Here is a 20,448-nt window from a genome sequence, read left to right as displayed (position 1 = left end):
TTTTGTGTTGCTTCATCTCAAGCTAATGAAGTATTTCAGAAGTGTTAATTAAATTTCACAACATCCTTGGGAGATAGGGAGGTTTCACCATCCCTTCTGAGATGACGTCATGAAAAGATTTACTCGTGACCAAGAACAATATCCAAGAAAACAAAATTAAGATAGTTAAAACACTCCAATCATTTCCACTTCAAATGCAATTACACCTTTCCCTTACAGAAGAGAAAGTCATTTTTCATACCATGCATTCGGTTGGACTTCACAAAATCCTTGTCTTCTTTGTCAACACTGAAGGGGCGCCATGTAAACCTCTGAATGTTTTCATCAAGGTACCTGCTCAGATTCTCATCAAAGACTGTGAACAGTAGGTAAAATTCCTTATCTATTCCTTTCTACAGGGAAGAAAGAAATGAATGTATTAAAAAGTACACCTTGGAGGAATTCTTATTTCTACTTCACTTTCAGAGTTAATCCAAAGTAACAGAGGACCAACAACTGCCATGGATTTACTGGGTCATTTTATCAATCAGGATGTTGAGCATGATTCTGATAAATTCATTTTATGCCCTATATAATTTCATCTTTCTCATTATATCCTTCTTCCTCCCCATGAGACTTGCTCAGAGATGATAAGTCCTTGCTCAGAAGCTTTCCTACACTGTGGGACTCCTGTTTTCAACCTAGTCATCACTCTCTTAGTCTGCTTACCAGGGCTTCCATGCCCTGACCTCTCTCTCCAGCTTCATCTCCTTGTCCTCATCCCTTGCTCACTCCAGCTACCCTGGTCCTTTGCTCTTCTATGATCACTCAGCTTCACTCCTGCCTCAAGGACTTTTCATGTGCCATTCCCATTGCCAAAAGTTCCTCCCAGGTCTTGCCTGGCTCACTCCCTTACTCCATTCAGTTCTTTGCACAAATGTCACCTCCTTTGAGGGCCCTTCCCTGACCACCCTGTCTAAAACAGTCGTCTGGCTTCCACCTTGCCTGCAAACTTACTCACTCACCCCTCACTATACTCTTCATAGCACTAGTCTCCATGGGAAATTATATTTTATTTATGAACTTATTTTTTTTTATTGTTGTCCCACTGCATTGTAGCTTTGTGAGTGTAGGGACATGTAGGGTTCCTCTCTGTGTCCCCAGTTTGAAAAAAATGCCTGGAAAAGCAGGTGCTCTACATGTCTTTGAGTGAAGTAATGGGTTCATATAACCCATGGGGCTTTGCTAGATTGTGTTAACATAAGTTGAAATTGAGGGGACCATGGATTACTTCTCACTGTATGTATTCCTAATCTATCTATTTGAGCATGTCTGACCACACCGCATCTTGCGTTGCTGAAATATGGTTTTCTTTAAAGCTGAACCAGAGAAGTGACTGAATTTTCTGTCCCTCAGCCATCTTCCTGTTTCTAATGTGCTCCCCTCCAACCCACCCTTTACCCTACTGCCTGCTCTGGAGGGACCCCCAGCAATGCCACTGATCATATCTCTCTTTCTCTGAAACTGGACAGTCCAATCTAAACTCAGAGTGATCTAGTCCTTGCCTATCTGCCCAGCCTGATCTCTTGGCCCTTCCCTCCTGGCACTCTGACTGAAGTGAGGCCAAGCTCCTTGCAGCAATCTAAACTTGCTATGTTCTGCATAGGCCTCCATCCTTCATGCATTCAACTTGAACACCACCACCCTCAAAGGCCAGTTTAGCTGTCCTGCCTCTGTGATGCTTTCCTGATGTATCATCCAAGATGTGGGTACTCTTTGCTCTATTCTCATACCATTCCTTATATACACTTACTGATTTATCATGTGGTGTTTTAGAAGGCAGTAGTTTAAGATCATGGGCTATGAAAAGAAACAATGAGGGCCTAAAAGTAAAATATAAAAACTGGGGGAGTAATAAAAGGTCAAATATATTTTAAAAGATTATGGGCTATGGGTTCTAATGTCATTCTGCTTAATTCACTGTGGAAACTGGGGCAAGCGATTTACTCTCTCTAAGCCCTAAATCCCTCCTTTGCAAAAAGGAGAGTAAGAGTAGTTATCACTTCCTATTTTTTGGTGAAGTTTAAATTAGATAATATAGGTAAAGCACTCAATGCAGCATCTGGAAAATCCAAAGTGCTCAATGTTAATTGTGATTATTAGCTATGATTGCAACTGTCCATAAGACAAAAAGGAACTGCTAAAAGGTGTTGAGCTGAAAAACCTCACTTGGAAGGTAACTGGGTCTATGTGAGTGGGAAATTAACCCAGGAAAAGGTTGGAAAGTAGGTGATAGGACCCTGTGTGATGGTTAATTTTATGTGTCAACTTGACTGGGCTCCAGTGCCCAAATAATAGGTCAAACATTGTGCTGGGTGTTTCTATGAAGATGTGTTTGGATGAGATTAACATTTGGAGTTGATAGATGGATAAAGCAGATTGCTCTCCCCAGTGTGGGTGGGCCACATCCAATCAGTTGAAGGTCTCAATGGAACAAAAAGTCTGATCCTTTCACAGGTAAAAGGGATTTACTCCTGCCTTTGAAATGGGACACTGACTTTTTTCTGACTTCATATTCAAACTCAAACATAGGCTCTTCTTGGATCCTGAGCCTGCTGGACTTTTCTGTCTCCTGGGTCTCTTGCTTGCCAACTCTCTGCAGATCCTGAAATTTGTCAGCCTTCATAACCATGTAAGCCAACTTCTTATAATAAGTCTGTTTGTGTTTATATGTATGTCCTCATGGGTCTCTTTCTCTGGAGAACTTGGATTAATCCACCCTGCCACTTGTGCATAGGATGCATCTTAGTGAGGGTTAGTATCCACAGCACAAAGCTCTTTTGTGAAGAGCACTTACATACAACAGTATGTTTTAGGCTCTCATAGCAGCAAGGAAACTGGGAGGTCTGAACCATGATCCATCGCACAACTCTGAGTGTTTAAATGTGGATATGGGAAATGAATTTTGCAAATAAGGTTGTCCTGGAATTTTTAGTGTCTACTTGCAGGCCACACATTTAATGTTTGAGTTGTGTAATGTGACATTTTCTGCTACCTAAACTTCTTAATATGATTTTGAAGATAGAAGTGCTTATCTTGTATTTCATTTATTCAACCATAAATATCAGTTGAGTGTGTACCAGGCATTGTTCTGGGAAATGAAGATAAGACAGACAACTTTCCTGCTCCATGTTACTTATATTCTTGTTAAAAGAAACATACCAGACATATAAAAATAAACAAAGAAAATGTCCTACATTAGTAAATGATATTAAAATCAGGTGATGTAATAGAGTATGACTTTAGCTTGGTGATCAGGAAAGGCTTTTCTAAGGAGGTGACAGGAAGAGTCAGCCATGCAAAGGTCAAGGGAAGGCATTCCAAGCAGAGGGAGCCTAGTAAAGAGGCCCTAAGACAAGGATAAGGTTGGCCTGTTCAAGAAACAGCAAGGCTTATAAGGATGGAGAAGTAGGTACGAGGGAGTGTGGGAGTTCTATCAAAGTTGGAGTCAGAGGCTGGGCATATAAGTCTAGGCTAAGAAATGTAGATTTTTATTCCAAGTGTGATAGGAAGCCACTGGAGGATGTTTAACGTGGATATTACTTCATCTTATTTGCATTTTAGAACAGTCACAATTGCTTTCCTGTGATGAATGAGATCACAGGAGAAATAGGGGCACGAAGAGGGGATGATGCATGATCTAGATCAGAGCTTGGACCAGGCAAAACATATATTCCTTTTGTTACGAAGGATATTGGAAAGACAGAAAAATTTTCAAGGTGCTTGAATTTGAAAATAGTACAGTATCAAGACTAATTTCCTGACCTGGATAATTGTGTTTATGTCAGAGAGAGACCTTGCTTTTGGGAAACACACCAAAGAGACATTAGATCTATAACTTACCTCAAACAGGTCAGGAAAAAGAAAACAACAGAAAAATAAAGAGAAAGCTAATAAAGCAAATGAGGCGAAATGTTTATATTTGGGGAATCTGGGTGAAGGGAATTCTGATTAAGTGGCCATTGGAGAAGGCATGACTTTTAGCAAAGGGCCATATTAGTACCTGGTTAGATTCTATGACATCCATTCACTCCTGGGAGAATTTTTTGGAAAGAGAGGCAAATACCTCTTTGGTGTTCTCTAACTGCTGAGGAGAGACCTAAGCTTTGACCTATAGAGGGTCTGGTTTAGTTTATGTTTCAGTAGTATTTTTTTGCATTGAAAATAAGGGAAGCAGGGGAAATGGAATGGGGAAAAATCAGAGAGGAAGACAAACCATGAGAAACTCTTAACTCTGGGAAACAAACTGAGGGTTGCTGAAGGAGAGGTGGGTAGGAGGATGGGGTAATTGGGTGATGGGCATTAAGGAGGACGTACAACGTGATGAACACTGGATGTTATAGTATATGTTGGCAAATTGAATTTAAATTCTAAAAAATAACAGGAAAAAAAGAAAATAACTTTGGCCAAATGGATTTCTCTCTCAATGAAATCCCAAATGTGGGGTATTTCAGGTTACTATTAATTTTTTCATGAACTTCATGTAAATGGACTGACCATGAGTGGTGTTCGGTTCAGGCAACAACTTTCCCATACTATGAGGTGCTTCTAGCAAGTGTCCAAGTTACCATTAAATGGATACAATTGGGGAAAAATCAGAAGTACCTTTCAGAAGTTTTCTGGCATTCAATTTCCTGGGCTCGGGTATTTATTTAGCTCTAGGAAGCAGGGTAGTATATTAGAAAAACAAACCAAGTTGGAAGCTCAAAGTCCTGTTACTGCTGAGTTCCACTACTTACTACTTGGGATCTCATTCAATGTCTCTGGGCATTAGTTTCTTTAGGTTTTTTTTTTTAATATTTTATTTATTTATTCATGAGAGACAGAGAGAGAGAGAAGCAGAGACACAGGCAGAGGGAGAAGCAGGCTCCACGCAGGGAGCCCGATGAGGGAGTCAATCCCAGGTCCCCAGGATCATGCCCTGGGTGGAAGGCAGCATTAAACCGCTGAGCCACCAGGGCTGCCCAATTTCTTTAATTTTAAAATAGGGATAGTCATTCTATTTTGCTTTATATGGTGGTTGAGGGTACAGTGTAACTGTTCAATCTTAGTACACGTGCATTATTGAGGAGCCATTTGGAGGGCCAGGTACATACTGAACCTCTAATAGACATTTCTCAGATTGGACCCTCATGCTGGGGAATGAAAATCTATAGTGGATCACGACACTTTGTGTCCTCTACCTAGAAATTCCCTGGAGCCCAGAAGTGGGTGCTTACAATGCCAAACATTATAAAATATACCATGTAAATAAATAGTCTTACTATTTCTGACTGGTGAAGTAAATCAAAATGGTTAACATGATTCAATCTTCCTATTTACATCAATATATTTAATATCATATAGACATAGCTTGAAATGGTGTGCTCTGCCACATGAGTCAGTGCAACCAGCAAAGCCTCCAAGTCGGGACTTGCAGGAATTTATCTATATGCTTTCTTGTGTCTTTGTCCACGGCGATTCACTTGCGGTTTGCAGTGGTAAGTTACAGTGGTTCTCAACCACTGGAAAACGCATGGAGGTTCTGATTTAATCGGTCTGGAGCACCAGAATGGAAGATGTTTAAAAGGTCCCCTACATGATTCTAACATGTGGCCAATTTGAGAAAACTTGTCCAAGAAGAAAGGGTCCCAATTCATAGTCCATGTAGATCTCTGATTTCTAGAATCAAAGCAATGCACAGGGACAAGCACCCACCAAATTCCAGCCTCAACAAGCAGAAATGCTGGGTTTCGGAGGGGAGGGGAGGCATCTGTAACTTTCATATCTTAAAGTTACATTAAAATCACGTTAAATTTAAGTTCAGATCTTAAATTTATTTAAAAAAATAGAATAAAATGCTCATTATGTATTTTAAGTCAATTTTAAGAGGAAGGAGGAAAAAACCACTTTTCATACCTGACACTTTATTGCTTCCTGATTCCATGCCATATTACTGCTCTTGCCCACATACAACCCTGAGGAGAATTTAGTGACCTTTGACGGCCTACCTGTGTCCCATCAGCATTGAGTACGCCCTTTTTACAGACTAGCAAAGGCCCCACAAGGCCAGAGCTGGTGTCCTGGATTGGTTCAACCGCTGAGAAGTAAAGATAGGTCAGACAGGGGGGATCACCAGCTGTCGGGCTTACACTCTCAGGCACCGTCCACTTGTATGTGAAAGTTTCACCTGGCTTAACATGCGCCCCTGGCTTCAGAAATCCTGAGCAGATAAAAAAATATAGTTACTCTCAACGCAAGACCAAGAACATCAAATTTGTCAGGCTGGGTCTTCCAGCTCTAGGGTCTCTCTCTGATGATGTATTTTGTAGAAGGACAATTGTTTCCACTTAGGTACCCTACCAGGGAGGTCACTGCCACAGTCAGCTGTTTTATGAGACAGAAGCTTATATCAAAGAATTATCTTCTTCAGAGATTACATTTAGTGTCTCCATAAATACTATTTCCTACTCAAATACTGGGCTTAGCAAATAAAAAGAGTGATAATTACTTTTCTCACAATTAAATGTAAATCAGTCAAGTATCATTGAGTGCCTTCAGATGTGGAATACATTATATCAGCACTGAGGAGGATACCCCAAAAAGGTAAGCAAGAGCCCAATCTTTAAAGAGTTTGAAATCTAGTTGAACCAGGAAATAACCCAAATAACCATAAGATAGAGGAGGTAAGTGAAGACACAAGGTGATAAAGGTGGTAAGTGGCAGATCTGGGATTCAAACTCAGGGCTGTCTGATTCTAAAGACTTGGCACTGGACCTGCACATTATATTGCCAGATGAACTCTTTGAGGGTCTCCAGTCAGACTGAGACCAGAAACTCTTGACTCCTTGTCCAGAGCTTTGCAAAAAGGTGCCCAGTAAATTTGCTAAGTTAAACAATAGAAAATATAGACATTTGGGCTGTCACTGGTGGTCTTCCTGCACACACACACACACACACACACACACACACACACACACACACAAAGTCATTGTGAGCATTTTGACCAAGGAGAAAGTACAGGTGAAAGAGATGGTGTTGCAGGAGGAGGGATGATGATGGGTCTGGTGGTGGGGGGTGGGGGTGGGGGAGTTCTCCCTCCATTCTTTCCTACTCTGTTGCCTTACCATCATCTCAAAGCCTGCTCTGGACTGGGCCTAGCACCATCCTTGGGCATGAAGTATCCCAGACACTCATGTCTGTTGCAGTGATAGGAAAGACTTACAAGGAGACTAAGAGGTTCCAAAGAGCAGTATCATGAGGGGAAGGACAGTTCCTGCAGCCACTGGGTGCAGCTTCCTTTCTTACATGTACAGAGTCTGTGCTACCCACTCTGTGATAGAGAGAGGCCATATATGATGGTAAGTGCACAAGACTGATTATAAATAAATATTTATCCATAGAGACAAAGCAAAGACTATGTGTAGGATTTTGATGTTAACCAAATCAGGTTTTATTCTCAGCCTCCACCCACAGAATCCCTTGCAACGTGTGGCTGAAAAACTCTCCAACTTAGGGAAGCAGAGGTAACCGTGAAAATAGCTCACTTTGACATTTATTACATTATTGAAGGAAAAGGAAAGGAATTAACATTTCCTTTTTTTTTTTTTTTTGGAATGAACATTTCCTAAGTGCCTACTGTGGAGCAAACCCTGCCCTAAATTCTCTCCAGTTCCTTCTGAAGCCCTGTGAGGTGAGTGTCACTATCTGCATTAGTAGGGAAAAGAGTAAGGCACAAGCTCACATAAGTTCCCAGAGCTGGTAGTAAAAGGGGCCAGCATTTGAATCAAATCTATCTGATTCCAAGTCTCCTGTTCCCCCATCCTCTTTCCTCCCAGAGACTAGGCTGAGACTCACCATCTATGTTTGGGGCTGCATCAGATGCCTTGTCATAGATCACGCCATGGGGCAAAATACTGTAGACTTTGTCGGCTTTGTTGGCAAAGGTCACTAACAGAGTATCACCCACCTCTGCCCTGATGACGGGGCCTGAAAAATATCAAGAGGAGGAGGGAGAAAAGGATGAAAAGGGGCAGAGGGAAGTGAATATAGGCAGGAGGAAAGGAGTCATTCCATGTACATATATGTCCCACTAAACCATCTCCCCCCATTCAAAACATGACAGATGGTTTTATTCTACCAAGAATTCCAAGATGGGCTTCTGCCTCAGAGAGTCTCTTTCTTCGAGTAAAAGTTGCATCAACATACTCCATATACTGAGCCTTCCAATATTTTCCTCCAATTCTGTTGTCCCCTTGTGTGAAGTAGAGCTCGGAGTCACTGTGTAAAGAATAGGAACCTGACTGAGAGCACATCTCTACATATCCACCAGATGCCTTAATTATGGAGCTTCCTTGTATTATCTTTAGCTCATTCACCCACCCATCTCCCCAAGAAAGATGGCCCAGTCTTCAACCAAGTTTCCAGGAATAGTCAGGCAGCCTTGAAAGATCTTGGATGATGGTCAAGCTCATTCCTTTCTTAGCCACCATACTTGTCTTCCCCAGAGGTCCAGCAACCAAAGAAAGCACAAGTGAACTCTTTACTTACCAGCCCTGGAGTTCCAGAATGGTGTTCTGGAAAGAACTAACTGGAAAGTAAAGAGCTAATTGGTTTCTTTGCAGAATAAGTATCCCTCTATCTCTTGCTGATGTCAATATGAATAGTCTCAGCATATAGTAAGCTCTTTGATATCTGGCATGATTAAGGAATGGAGTGTCTAGTTAACCAAATAGTTTAGTCAATGGAGAGTTATTGTATAAACCATAAAAATGAAATACCAGAGTCCAAAGTTGTGGACTACAGTGATATGCATTCTGACTAGCATTATCTCTAGAAACCTTATTTCTGCCCGTGGTGCCACCAGACCTGCAGTCTCACAGGCTGACTTTGCCTTCTTTCTCTCCTCATCTTCTTATCTTGTTCAGCCTTTCTTCTCTGTACAATTTTTGCCTCTTTTGCCCCCTTTCCTTGCTTTTCTCCCCACTGCCACTATTGCCATACCTGCCCTCATCACCCTGTGTTTGCAACATTTTACGGAGCCTCCAGCTGCACACTCTGTGCCCTCCCTCTCACCTGGATTGGTCCAAGTTCTCCCTTAGCATATGCATTACTACAACATTAATCAAGATGGTAATTTCCACAGCTAGTTACCTGCTCCAACATCTTTACTCAATTAAAACTGCCAATCAGATAAAGTTCAAAAGGATTATGGGATCTCTGTGGTTGAGACCCAGTTTACCCAATCCTCTCCCTATAGCTCTATGCAAACATCCACTCCCCTGTGCAAATCCCCCACTCCAATCATTTTGATCTCACTCCCTCCTTACTATTCACTTCTATAAATTCCACTATTCTTCAGGACTCTACTAAGTTTCATTTCTCTGTGAAGTGTTCTCTGGCTGTCTTAGCATTCTCTGAATGCCCAGAGAACCCACTTGTCTGGACAACTCATTTTAATCTTATTTGTAACTTGCAAAGTTAGTTCTTTTCTGGGCATGCCGTTTCTTTCTGACCTGAGGGTGGGAATGCTGGTTTAGACCTTCCTGTAACCCTCATGTCACTTTTAATGTTGTATTTTCATATATCACATTAAGTATCAGCTAAAGATAGTTTAATATTCCATATTTCATAAGATGCTTCAGAATCTGAAAGGCTTCTAAGACAAAATTCCCAATGCCAATTCTCATTATTCTGTTTATGGAAAAATACTGGTCAATAGGGACTGTCAATATCAAGCAGGTTCAAATAAGGTTCACACAAATCCTTTAGGCTGGGTTCAAAGGCATTGGTTTGGTGGGAAAAAATGAATGAATGAAAGAATGAATGAACTTATGATGAAAGAAATGGAAGGTGTCTTATCCATCACAAAGAGAATTTTTATTTATTTATTTATTTTTATTTTTTTACAAAGAGAATTTTTAAAACATTATCTTGATTATAAAAGGGATCATAGGGTAATAACAATCACTCGGTATTATACTGTACATTTTCTTTATCTTTTAAAAGATTTTTTATTTATTTATGAGGGAGACAGTATGAGAAGGGAAGAGGAATAGAGGGAGAGGGGGAAGCAGACTCCCCATTAAGCAGGGAGCCCAACGTGGAGCTCGATCCCGGGACCTCAAGATCATGATCTGAACTGAAGGCAGATGCTTAACCAACTGAGCCACCAAAGTGCCCCACATACTGTACATTTTAAAATGCTTTCACAGGCATAATTGCACAGTATTCTATAATAACAAGTCATAAGAGTCCATATCCACTTAATGAATTGTTAGATTCAGTTTGAAAAATACTACATGCTATGGGAGACAAAATGATTAACAATGACTCAGGAGTCAGGGGAGGCTTCACTTAAGCGTGACATTAGAATTAGATTTTGAAGAAAAATAACATTTTGCTGAATAGGTAGGAAAGGACCTTCTGCGTAGAGGGGGCATAACTTATCAGGCTGTCCTTGAACCAAAACGGAAACTTCCCTTGGCCAGTTTATTTCCATTGAAAGAGAGCCCTGTCTTATTCTCTCTTTAGAAGTGTCTCTTTTACATGTGCAAGGGCCTTATCCTATTCTCTGTCAGCTTAGTACTACTCATGGCACTTAGAACTGCAGTCTGCACATAGTACGTGCTAAAGAAAATGTTTGGTGAATGAATGAATCTAGTGCTTTGACTTAGCCAGCCAATCATGAAACTATAAATACTCTGCCAATTCTCAGCAATATGTCCATTACCACCCCTTAGTGGTGGTGTCGTGCCATCTAGTATGTCCTCATAGGAGAAGGGCTGGGAATTCAAGTGAGGTCAGAGGAAAAAGTCTAAGAGATGCTTCTCCTAGTAGAGTCTTAGAAACACCAGCAAAGATTGCTTACCTGCCAGAGGCATTAAGGGGAAGACCACTGAATTTGTTATAGCCTTGAGGAGCATAATCCCAAAGAACTTTTTCAGCTGCTATAAAGTAGTGTCTCTGCTGACCCTTCATCTTGGGATGAGAAATATCACCTTTGCAGTTACCAACATTGTACTGTCCCAACATGCCAGCTGCAGAACAGAAGAAAACCACAAGCCAGGGTATAAATGCTCACATAGGAAATCAGAAAGGAAAATGGAAAATGGACAAAGGACATCAATACATTATTCACAAAATCTATCTAAATACTTGTCAACCTATAGACACATGAAAAAAGAGCTCAACCTTAATAGTAAGCGATACTGTTGTTCATTTATCAGATTGGTAAAGATTAGAAACACTAATAATTCTCAGTGTTGGCAGATGAATGAGAAATGCTCACACACTAAGGGTGAAGAGTAAAAGGAAATTTGGCAATGCAAGCCTGACCATAGCTTTAGAGAAAAATCAAACTCTTTGACCCAAGAATTCTAAATCTAAGAGTTTTCCTCAAGAAAGACCAGACAAAAGTGTAGTATATCTGCAAACTGCGGTTTTTTAGTATGGTTTATAATAATCAAAAAAAGGGAGGGGATACAAGTGTTAGGCAGTAGAATATTGGTTAGGTAAGTCATAATTGCCTTTGAAAGGACCCCGGGAGGATTAACAATGATGAAGTAGCTCTATATTGACTGACATGGAAATATATTACTAATATATTAATAAGTGGGAAAAGTAAGATAAAGGGCAATGTATTAATAGACTAATTTCATGTTATAAATAACATGCACTTATGTATAAAGGTCTAGAAAATGGAGGATACACCATTAATCTAAAACAGGATTGCTGATTTAAAAATTAAATGTATTTTCTAATTTTTATGATATTTTTTTCTGAGTGTATGGACAATATAGGAAATATTATATTTTAGTAATGTACAAACACCAGCTTATGTCCGCAACCACTGGCCATGCTTAGCAATCTTACTTCAATTTGAGACTTCAAATAGCTGCAAATGCCTTGATTTTAAAACTAGTTTCTTCCCAGTTTTAAGAGCATGAGACCCTGTAAGAATGTAAGAAGACCCTGTAAGATCTTGTGGCAAGAACACTTAATATCTACCCTCCTAGGAAATTTCAAGGACACTACAGTTTTGACCATAGTCACCATGCTATACATTAGGTCTCCGGAACTCGTTCATCTTGTATAACTGAAACTTTGTACTCCTTGAGATCTCAAGTGTTTCTAGCATGGATGTGTGACACCACACATGCACGTATGAGTACACGCGTGCACACACACACATACAGAGTTAACTATGTGAGGTCATGGATATGTTAATTAGCTTGAGTGTGGTGATCAGTTCATAGTATATCAAAACATATCAAAACATCAAGTTGCACATCTTAAATATATGCAATTCCTATGTGTCAATTATACCTCAATAAAACTGGGTGAAAATAAGAATAGGACTTGATCATCTTTGTCTTCCCATAATAGTATCTGGTACATATTTCTGATCAACTCAACATTTGTTGAGTTAAATTTAATTGGAATAACCCATCTGACTAATGTTAAGATTAGCTGCTTAAGATTGGTGGGAACAAGAATGTGTTATCAAAGCTGTCCTGGAGAGTTGCATCCCTGTACCTGCTGGTGACTACATGTAGTCAGTATTTAAATTTAATTATGCATTATTTCTTCTGTGTCTATGTATCTAACACTTTTTTGTATTTTGTTTTCACCATCTTAAGCCAGATCTTTTCTATGTCATAACTCTAATGTCAATGCTTCTTAACTAGCATCCAGCAGCCAGAATCTCTCCATCAAATCCTTTCTACACACAGGTATCATATTTATCTTCCTAGATTGCTGCACTATTATGTCACTGGTATGCCTAAGAATCTAGAAGAACTCATTATGGACTTCCAGTCCTGACTCCTTAGCCTTGCCTTTCAAATCTCCTTCCACTGGGCTCTGACTGCAGGCTTCTCTCTTATCACTCTTCTGGTATAAGCCTGTGGTCCAGCTAAGTAGGGACCCATTCTATGTGGTCCCAAAGGAACAAGACTAAATCATTCAACAGGCATTTAGGTAAAATAATGTTTATCATGTACCTATGGGATTTTGCAACTATCATTGGCTCTTGTCTCAATACAAGGAAGAACATTCTAACAGAGCAGCCCAGAGAGGAAATGGGCTGCTACAATTAATTGAAAGACACATCCAAAAGGAAATTCAAGAATTGGATGTGGGGTTGGTTCAGATTATCTATAAATTTCCCTCAAATGCTAAAATGTTATTATTCTATTTAGAATTGCTTATATAGTACTTGTATTTTTCCTGGTTCCTGGCACTTCCTCTGCCTGGAAAGTCTTTCTTCCCTTCTTCATCTGTTCAATTCCTACCCATATTTCAAGACTCAGCTTAGGAGCCAACTCCTCAGAAAGTACCTCGGATTGTCCCAGAGAAGTGGCTATAGCAAACAAAGAGCAATTATCTTTCCACCTCACATTTTATTCATTTGTAAATGTCTGTGTCTAGCTAATGGACCATAGGCTCCTTGATGGTCTTACTATTTCTTTCATTCATCTCCCACCTTTTTCATATGGAATTGATCAATAAATATCTGTTGATAGGATGCCAAGTAATTGAGCATTGTACATCTTCCTCTATATTCAATATTTAATTAAATATAGCACAAGAATCAATCTAAAAGCAGATGCTGAATGAGCAACATTGAGAGCATGATATAATCGTCCCACTCTAAACATTTACATGCTTGTCTTTGCCCATTTTACCTTGAAGGTGATCACTGACTTGGCAAGTTATCATCCACTTCCCAGGATTCTCAACCACCATTTCTGTTGTCAGGAAGGTGGCTGGGAACAGGTTGACGACATCAGTCCGATGCCCTCTGCTGATGAAGGTGTTTCCATAGAAATAGATGGAATGGATGTCTATCTCATTCCCCATCCCAAATAAGTGCCAGGACACTGATTCACCAACACACATATCAGGCTCAGGGAGGTTTCCAAAGAGATATCCATTGAGGGCTGAAAAACAGAAACACACTGGTGGAAGAGACTCTCCTGCAGAGGTGAGCAGGACCAGAAGCAATGGTAGCACATACTCTAGCATGGCTGAAAAATTAGCACTGATCATTGGTTGTAATTTTTTTTGTGCAGGAAAGCATGGCTCCTTTCATAAACTATAGTTCCAGAAAAGAATGAAAGGTATTAGGTTTTTCAAGAGAAAAGCACTCAATAAACGTGGAGATGAGCACACATGAAAGCAGCCTTGGAGCTGCTGTGTGAACTCAATAATGAGATCAGGAGTAAAAAGAGCACTGCTCAGACTTTCCGGGTGGCTCAGCCCCTTTCTATCATGATCCTTCATTTTCATACCTGACTTCCGTAGGAGACTCTGTCCCTTGATATTAGAAATCTACTCTTACTCATTTCAGGGCTGTCAGGACCCGGCAGAAAAGTTGGCACATAGTAGCTACTTCATTTAAGTAATTAAAGTGAGCCGCAAAAAAGGAAATGAAAGGAGCTGATTAGAAGGGTCCCAGGAGATGTGTTTACTCTAAAGTTTTGTTAGTTTAAAAGCAGGGAGAAAAACCCATTTTCTAGGTCTTTCTGGGGCAGAATCTATTTGAGCTTATGCTGGAAGTCAGAAACCTAGTCTTTTGAATTATCTCAATGGGAGCCAGGAATTGACCAAGTGCAGGAGAACTTGATTCAGGGTTTTAAAGAGTCATAACATCACTTCTTAAATTCAAATTGAAATTCAAATTTTAAATTTAAATTCATTTTAAATTCAAAAAAGCAATTATTACTAAGATAATGATTAAGACAGCACAGTTGATTCTAAATAATTTTAGTAAGCTTAAATGAATTTATTAATATATCTTATACTGATTGAACATCTTCTATTGACTAGTTTTTTTTTTAAGTTAATGTTTTTTCAATTCTTGGTTGGGTCTCCTTTACTAATTCAAAGAAAGATTGTTTGCAAACACCTATTTCTGCATACAGCTGATTTTTTTTAAAGATTTTATTTATTTATTTTATGAGAGTGTGAGTGGAGGAAGGTCAGAGGGAGGGAGAGAGAGAGAAAACATTAAGCCGACTCTGAGCTGAGTGTGGACCCCAATGAGGGGCTTAATCCCATGATCCTGAGATCATGACCTGAGTTGAAACAAAGAGTCAGACACTTAACTGAGCCATCCAGCCACCTCTATATTTTTTATTTTTTAAGAGTTTATTTTTAAGTCATCTCTACACCACTGTGGGGCTCAAACTTAACAACTCAGAGATCAAGAGTTGCATGCTCTACCGACTGAGCCAGCCAGGTGTCCCCAGGCTAGCTTTCATTTTAAATAGTCTATATTTGCTTATGTAATTGATTCCTTTTTGTTGGCCATTTTCATTTGAAAGAGTAAGAGGAATTATGTGGGCAGCTGAGTCGTAAACCATCACAGTTAGTAGTTTTCAGCAAGATTTGAGATCATTGCCACCGTTTTGTAAAGCATAGGAATAAAAGTGGACTGGACGCAGCAATGTTTCAAATTTAAGTTTTTGTTTATTTCACCTTTCACTTCCTTCCCTGTGTCCCTCCCTTCTGTCTTTTACTTCCCTTCTAAACTATTTTCCAAACACCTGCCTCACACATGGTTGCTGAAATACTACTGGAAAGAACAGAGGGTGTGCAGTGCAGTGGAAATTGTCAGTATACTGACACTCACACCTCAACACACTTTGGAATCAAACACCACCAAACTAACTAACATTTATTTGCTTTGGGGCTTCCCTCTTAGCTTCTCTCAGGCAAACTCTGGCCCAATGATCACTTTGACCTTAGACAAATCATTGATGGTCTTTAGACTTCAGTTTCTTCATCTGTAAAATGGGGGAGGTCAGATGACCATTAGCTCTTTCCTTCTCTCTATGACTTTATGACTACATTGACGCTGCCTTGGTTAGGATGATTCTGGGAGACAAGCAGATATGGAGGAAATTTATCAATGAATGACATGAGGTGTTTGTTTACATTGAAGATGTCTATTATGTTCATTAGAACTTTCTGGGTAAACAGAAGAATGAGACTGCCTAATAATCCTCAAGTCCTAAAATTTTGTATTAAGCACTACTCTGCAAAACAGACATGGGTAAGTGGTCTGTCTCAATGGCAAGGATAACTATAGAAATTCAATATTTTCAAATATGGGGTCTGGCACATAGTAAATGCTCAATAAATGTTGATGAAAAGATCTCTGGGAGAGGCACCTGGGTGGCTCAGTCGGTTAAGCATCCAACTCTTGGTTTCAGCTCAGCTCATGATCTCAGGGTCATGAGATTGAGCCTTGCATAGGGATCTGTGCTGGGCATGGGGCCTGCTTAAAATTCTTTCTCTCTGTCTCTCTTTTTTAAAAAATTAATTTCAGGTGCTTGGGTGGCTCAGTCAGTGTCTGCCTTAAGCTTAGGTCATGATCCTGGAGTCCTGAGATCGAGTTCTACATCAGGCTCCTTGTTCAGTGCAGAGCCTGCTCCTCACCCTGCTCCTGCTCTCTCTCTTTCTCTCTCAAATAAATAAATAAATAAATAAATAAATAAATAAATAAAATCTTTCTAAAAGTTAACTTTTAAAAAAGAATGGGAAACATAGAAAATTCACAAATGTGTATTTAAACTATGAAATTTAGCAGCCATTTAGAAAATGGTTACTGGATAAATGCAAAAGGTTGCAAACCACTGGATTATTACATAACGATGATTCATTCTCCTTTCTCATGTCAATATAAACCCACTCATCCTCTCTAGGCTCACCTCCTGACTCTTTCCTGGTTTAACATTAATCCTTCCATTTTCCATACCATAGCTTGTCATACCCAATTTTGCCTCATCTCTTCTCAGATTGTTTTACATTCTGACATGTATGATGTTTCATATCACTTCCTAACCATTCTTATCACTGAGTTATAAATCCTAGAAAGCCAGGTTAGACATTTCTGTGTTTTTTCATCCCTCATAGTATCAGATCCACAAAAAAAGCATTCAATATATATTTGATAACATAGGAGACACTCACCATGCATTTTGTTACTTCTCTGGAAAACAGCATCTTTTTTGTCAACTGAATCAGGGTTGGTGCAGAAATGTCTGATATTTTCATCAAGGTACCAACTTTGATTCTCATCCACCAGAGTAAACATGATAATGAACTCTCGGTCCACATCTGTCCTTGTGCCTGTATATTTATTCAGGATACCTATTCAAGGGAGGGGGGACATCCAAAAGAGTGGAGAAAAAGTTCAAAGTGAATTAAATCAAGATGAGTTTTGCTTCTTGCCAATAGTATTAGGTAAGTTTGAAATCTGCCAAAGACTATAGGAACAAAAGTAACTGCAACATGAAAGCAGCAAAGGATTTTTTTTTAAATTTATTTATGATAGTCACACACACACAGAGAGAGAGAGAGAGGCAGAGACATAGGCAGAGGGAGAAGCAGGCTCCATGCACCGGGAGCCCGACATGGGATTCGATCCCGGGTCTCCAGGATCACGCCCTGGGCCAAAGGCAGGCGCTAAACCATTGCGCCACCCAGGGATCCTCAGCAGCAAAGGATTTTAATAGAAATGACAGAGTCATAGAAGAGGAAAGTCATAAAACAGAAGTCTTCACAACCAGACTTGAAAACCTTGCTCCTGAAGGGAGCCAGTGTTACTGACAGCACAGACACACTACCTTGATTAATAGGGAACAAATCACAAAGTGATCATGAGGGTGAAATATTAAAGCAAAAGTAAACCTGGCCACTTGGCTACTTTTTCTACTTTATGTGTGGTGTCAAGCTGGCATGGGTGGCTATCAATATGGTAGGGCCCTGGTTTGGTTTTTTTAAAGCATATAAGTTTCGGAATACGTTGATGGTTCTTTGACAGAAGTCTGAATTATTGCCCCTTTTGTGGTGTCAGATGGATCTTCCATGTTAGAAAAATCTTTCTAATCTTACAGAATGCTTGGAAGGAAAGACATCTTCCATATGGAACAAGGGAGGTAAGCAAAACACTTTTTAACATATCTGGGAATAGGCTTCTGTGTGTGTCTGTGTGTGTGTATTGGGAGGGAGGGGCTCCTTACCTTCCTTGCACACCAGGAGCGGGCCAATTAACCCAGAGCAGATATCCTTAGGAGCATCAATGTGTGAATGGTACACCCAGGTCAGACAGTTGGCGTCTGCTGGAGCAGGGGCATATTCTTCTCTTACTGGCCAGACATAGGTGTAGTTTTTGCCAGGAGGAACCATATCATCATTCTTATTCCTTCCGGATGTTCCATCTGGGTATAGAGCTCCTTTCAAGAAACGATAAAGCATAGTTAACATACAGAGGTTGCATGCTATAGTGGTCAGCGTAGAGCTTTGGAATCAAACCCATATGATTCAAAATTTATTTCCTGCGGGATTGAGACAAATTACTTAAATTCTTAATATCTTGGCTTTCTACCAGTGAAGCTAGAACTTTGATACCTTCCCCCACAGGGTTGTGAAAACCAGCTTATACAATGTACACAAAGCATCCTGCACAAAACCAGATGCTTAATAAATGTTCATAAGGACCCCTTCTGATAGGCTTCTTGTAACCAATCAGGAAGATTTGAATCCACCTTACTTAACATCAATTCAAGAAGGAAAGGAGAGGGGCCCCTGGATGGCTCAGTCAGTTAAGCATCTGACTTTGGCTCAGGTCATGATCTCAGAGTCCTGGGACTGAGCCCCACATTGGGCTCTCTGCTCAGTGGGGAGTCTACTTCTCCCTCTCCTTCTGCCCCTTTCCCATACCTGTGCTTTCTCTCTCTCTCTCAAATAAATAAAGTCTTTAAAAAAAAAAGAAGGATAGAAACAGTAGAAGAAATAATGAAATTCTTGGGCACTTATTATAGATTCAGCACCTGTTTGAGTTCTCATGAAAGATAGGAAGGAAGAGTAAGACTTTCATGTTTCCTCCAGAGATCCTACAGTTTTGTTTGAGCAGATCAGAACAGGAATTATTAGCACATGGGACAACTGGAGAGTAAAATAGGGTGATGTGTTGAACATAATGGGTTTTGCTAGGTGTGGGGGTCCCACAGAGAGGATAGGGGCACATAGGCATGGCATTCCCTTTCTGTTTTGTAAAGTAAGATTGCATCATATTTTTCTTTTTTTTTAAGATTATATTTATTTATTCATAGAGACATGGGGGATGGGGGGGCAGAGACACAGGCAGAGGGAAAAGCAGGCCCCATGCAGGAAGCCCGACATGGGACTCAATCCAGGGTCCCCAGGATCACACCCCAGGCCGCAGGCAGCACCAAACCGCTGCACCACCAGGGCTGCCCTGCATCATATTTTTCAATTAAGGAAAGTCTACTGCTAAAACTAGTTTGATAACCACCTGGATAGAAGGTAGGGGCCTGGAAGGACTGGGAGGAGTTGGATAGCACTGGGAAGAAGGCTGGAGAATGAGGGTCCAAGGAGATGGATGTGGATACACTCCAAGTTCATTCTTCATTCTTTCACTTGTTCACCAATTTATTCAACAAACCTACAATCCCGAATCCCTTGGACTAGATCAATTTTCTAAAACGCATTCACACAAATTAGGGCAGTAGAGCCAGGGAGTAGCTAAGTTCACAGCCATTGAAGTTAGACTGCCTGGAATCAAATCCTATCTCTATCACTTGTTAGCTGTGACTTGGGCAATTTCCTTCTCTTTTAGGAGGCTTGGCTTCATGATAATTATCACACCTATCTCATAGAGTTGCTGAGGCTTACATGACATAAGATCTATGATACATTTATCACAACACTTGGTATATAGTAAGTTTGCAGAAAACATCAGTTATTATTCATTCATAGCACCTGCCCAAGATTTTAGTTAAATATGTATAACACTATGTATATAATTGTTTGATTAATGTCTGTCTCTCACATTAGACTGTAATTTCCACAAAACCAGATTTCTTTCTGCTCATAATTTTAAATGCAAGATCTACCCCAGTGCTTAGTATAGTAGGTGTTCAGCACATATGTGTTGAATAAAATAATAAATGACTGGCACAACTGTACACCATACACCAAGGTCCTCTGAATAATATGCATGGTTTGGAAGCTTTTGAGCTTATAAATGGAGAGACTGAGCATCAGTAGCTAGCGGAGGATGGGTGGGTAGTGGATTTGTCTAGAAGCTTCAACTCATGAAGATGAGTTCACTCATTTTGGTACAAACACCAATTTTTCTAGAGACTCTTTTATTCACAATTTATTTATGTGCTTTCTTTTTTTTTTAATTTTTAATTTTTTATTTATTTATTATAGTCACACACACACAGAGAGAGAGAGAGGCAGAGACACAGGCAGAGGGAGAAGCAGGCTCCATGCACTGGGAGCCCGATGTGGGACTCGATCCCGGGTCCCCAGGATCACGCCCTGGGCCAAAGGCAGGCGCCAAACCACTGCACCACCCAGGGATCCCTATGTGCTTTCTTTTTCCTCATT

General features: G+C 40.2%; 1 protein-coding gene across 2 annotated transcripts in view; it reads right to left on the bottom strand.

Annotated features, from left to right (window-relative positions):
* HEPHL1 (hephaestin like 1) overlaps positions 1-20,448 on the bottom strand; it is an 87,116-nt gene that overhangs the window by 48,151 nt on the left and 18,517 nt on the right. For both annotated transcript variants that reach the window (XM_055320691.1, XM_055320690.1), the window contains exons 3-10: positions 18,051-18,263; positions 16,999-17,178; positions 13,707-13,961; positions 10,889-11,057; positions 8,159-8,298; positions 7,876-8,007; positions 6,030-6,241; positions 242-392 (exon numbers count right to left, since the gene is read on the bottom strand). In XM_055320691.1, the coding sequence (XP_055176666.1) occupies positions 242-392; positions 6,030-6,241; positions 7,876-8,007; positions 8,159-8,298; positions 10,889-11,057; positions 13,707-13,961; positions 16,999-17,178; positions 18,051-18,263 (1,452 nt within the window). The remainder of the gene's footprint in view (positions 1-241; positions 393-6,029; positions 6,242-7,875; positions 8,008-8,158; positions 8,299-10,888; positions 11,058-13,706; positions 13,962-16,998; positions 17,179-18,050; positions 18,264-20,448) is intronic.

Source organism: Nyctereutes procyonoides, unplaced genomic scaffold (assembly GCF_905146905.1).
Source record: "Nyctereutes procyonoides isolate TBG_1078 unplaced genomic scaffold, NYPRO_anot_genome, whole genome shotgun sequence".
In the NCBI taxonomy this organism is placed as follows: domain Eukaryota; kingdom Metazoa; phylum Chordata; class Mammalia; order Carnivora; family Canidae; genus Nyctereutes; species Nyctereutes procyonoides.
This window is presented reverse-complemented; position numbering and strand designations above follow the sequence as displayed.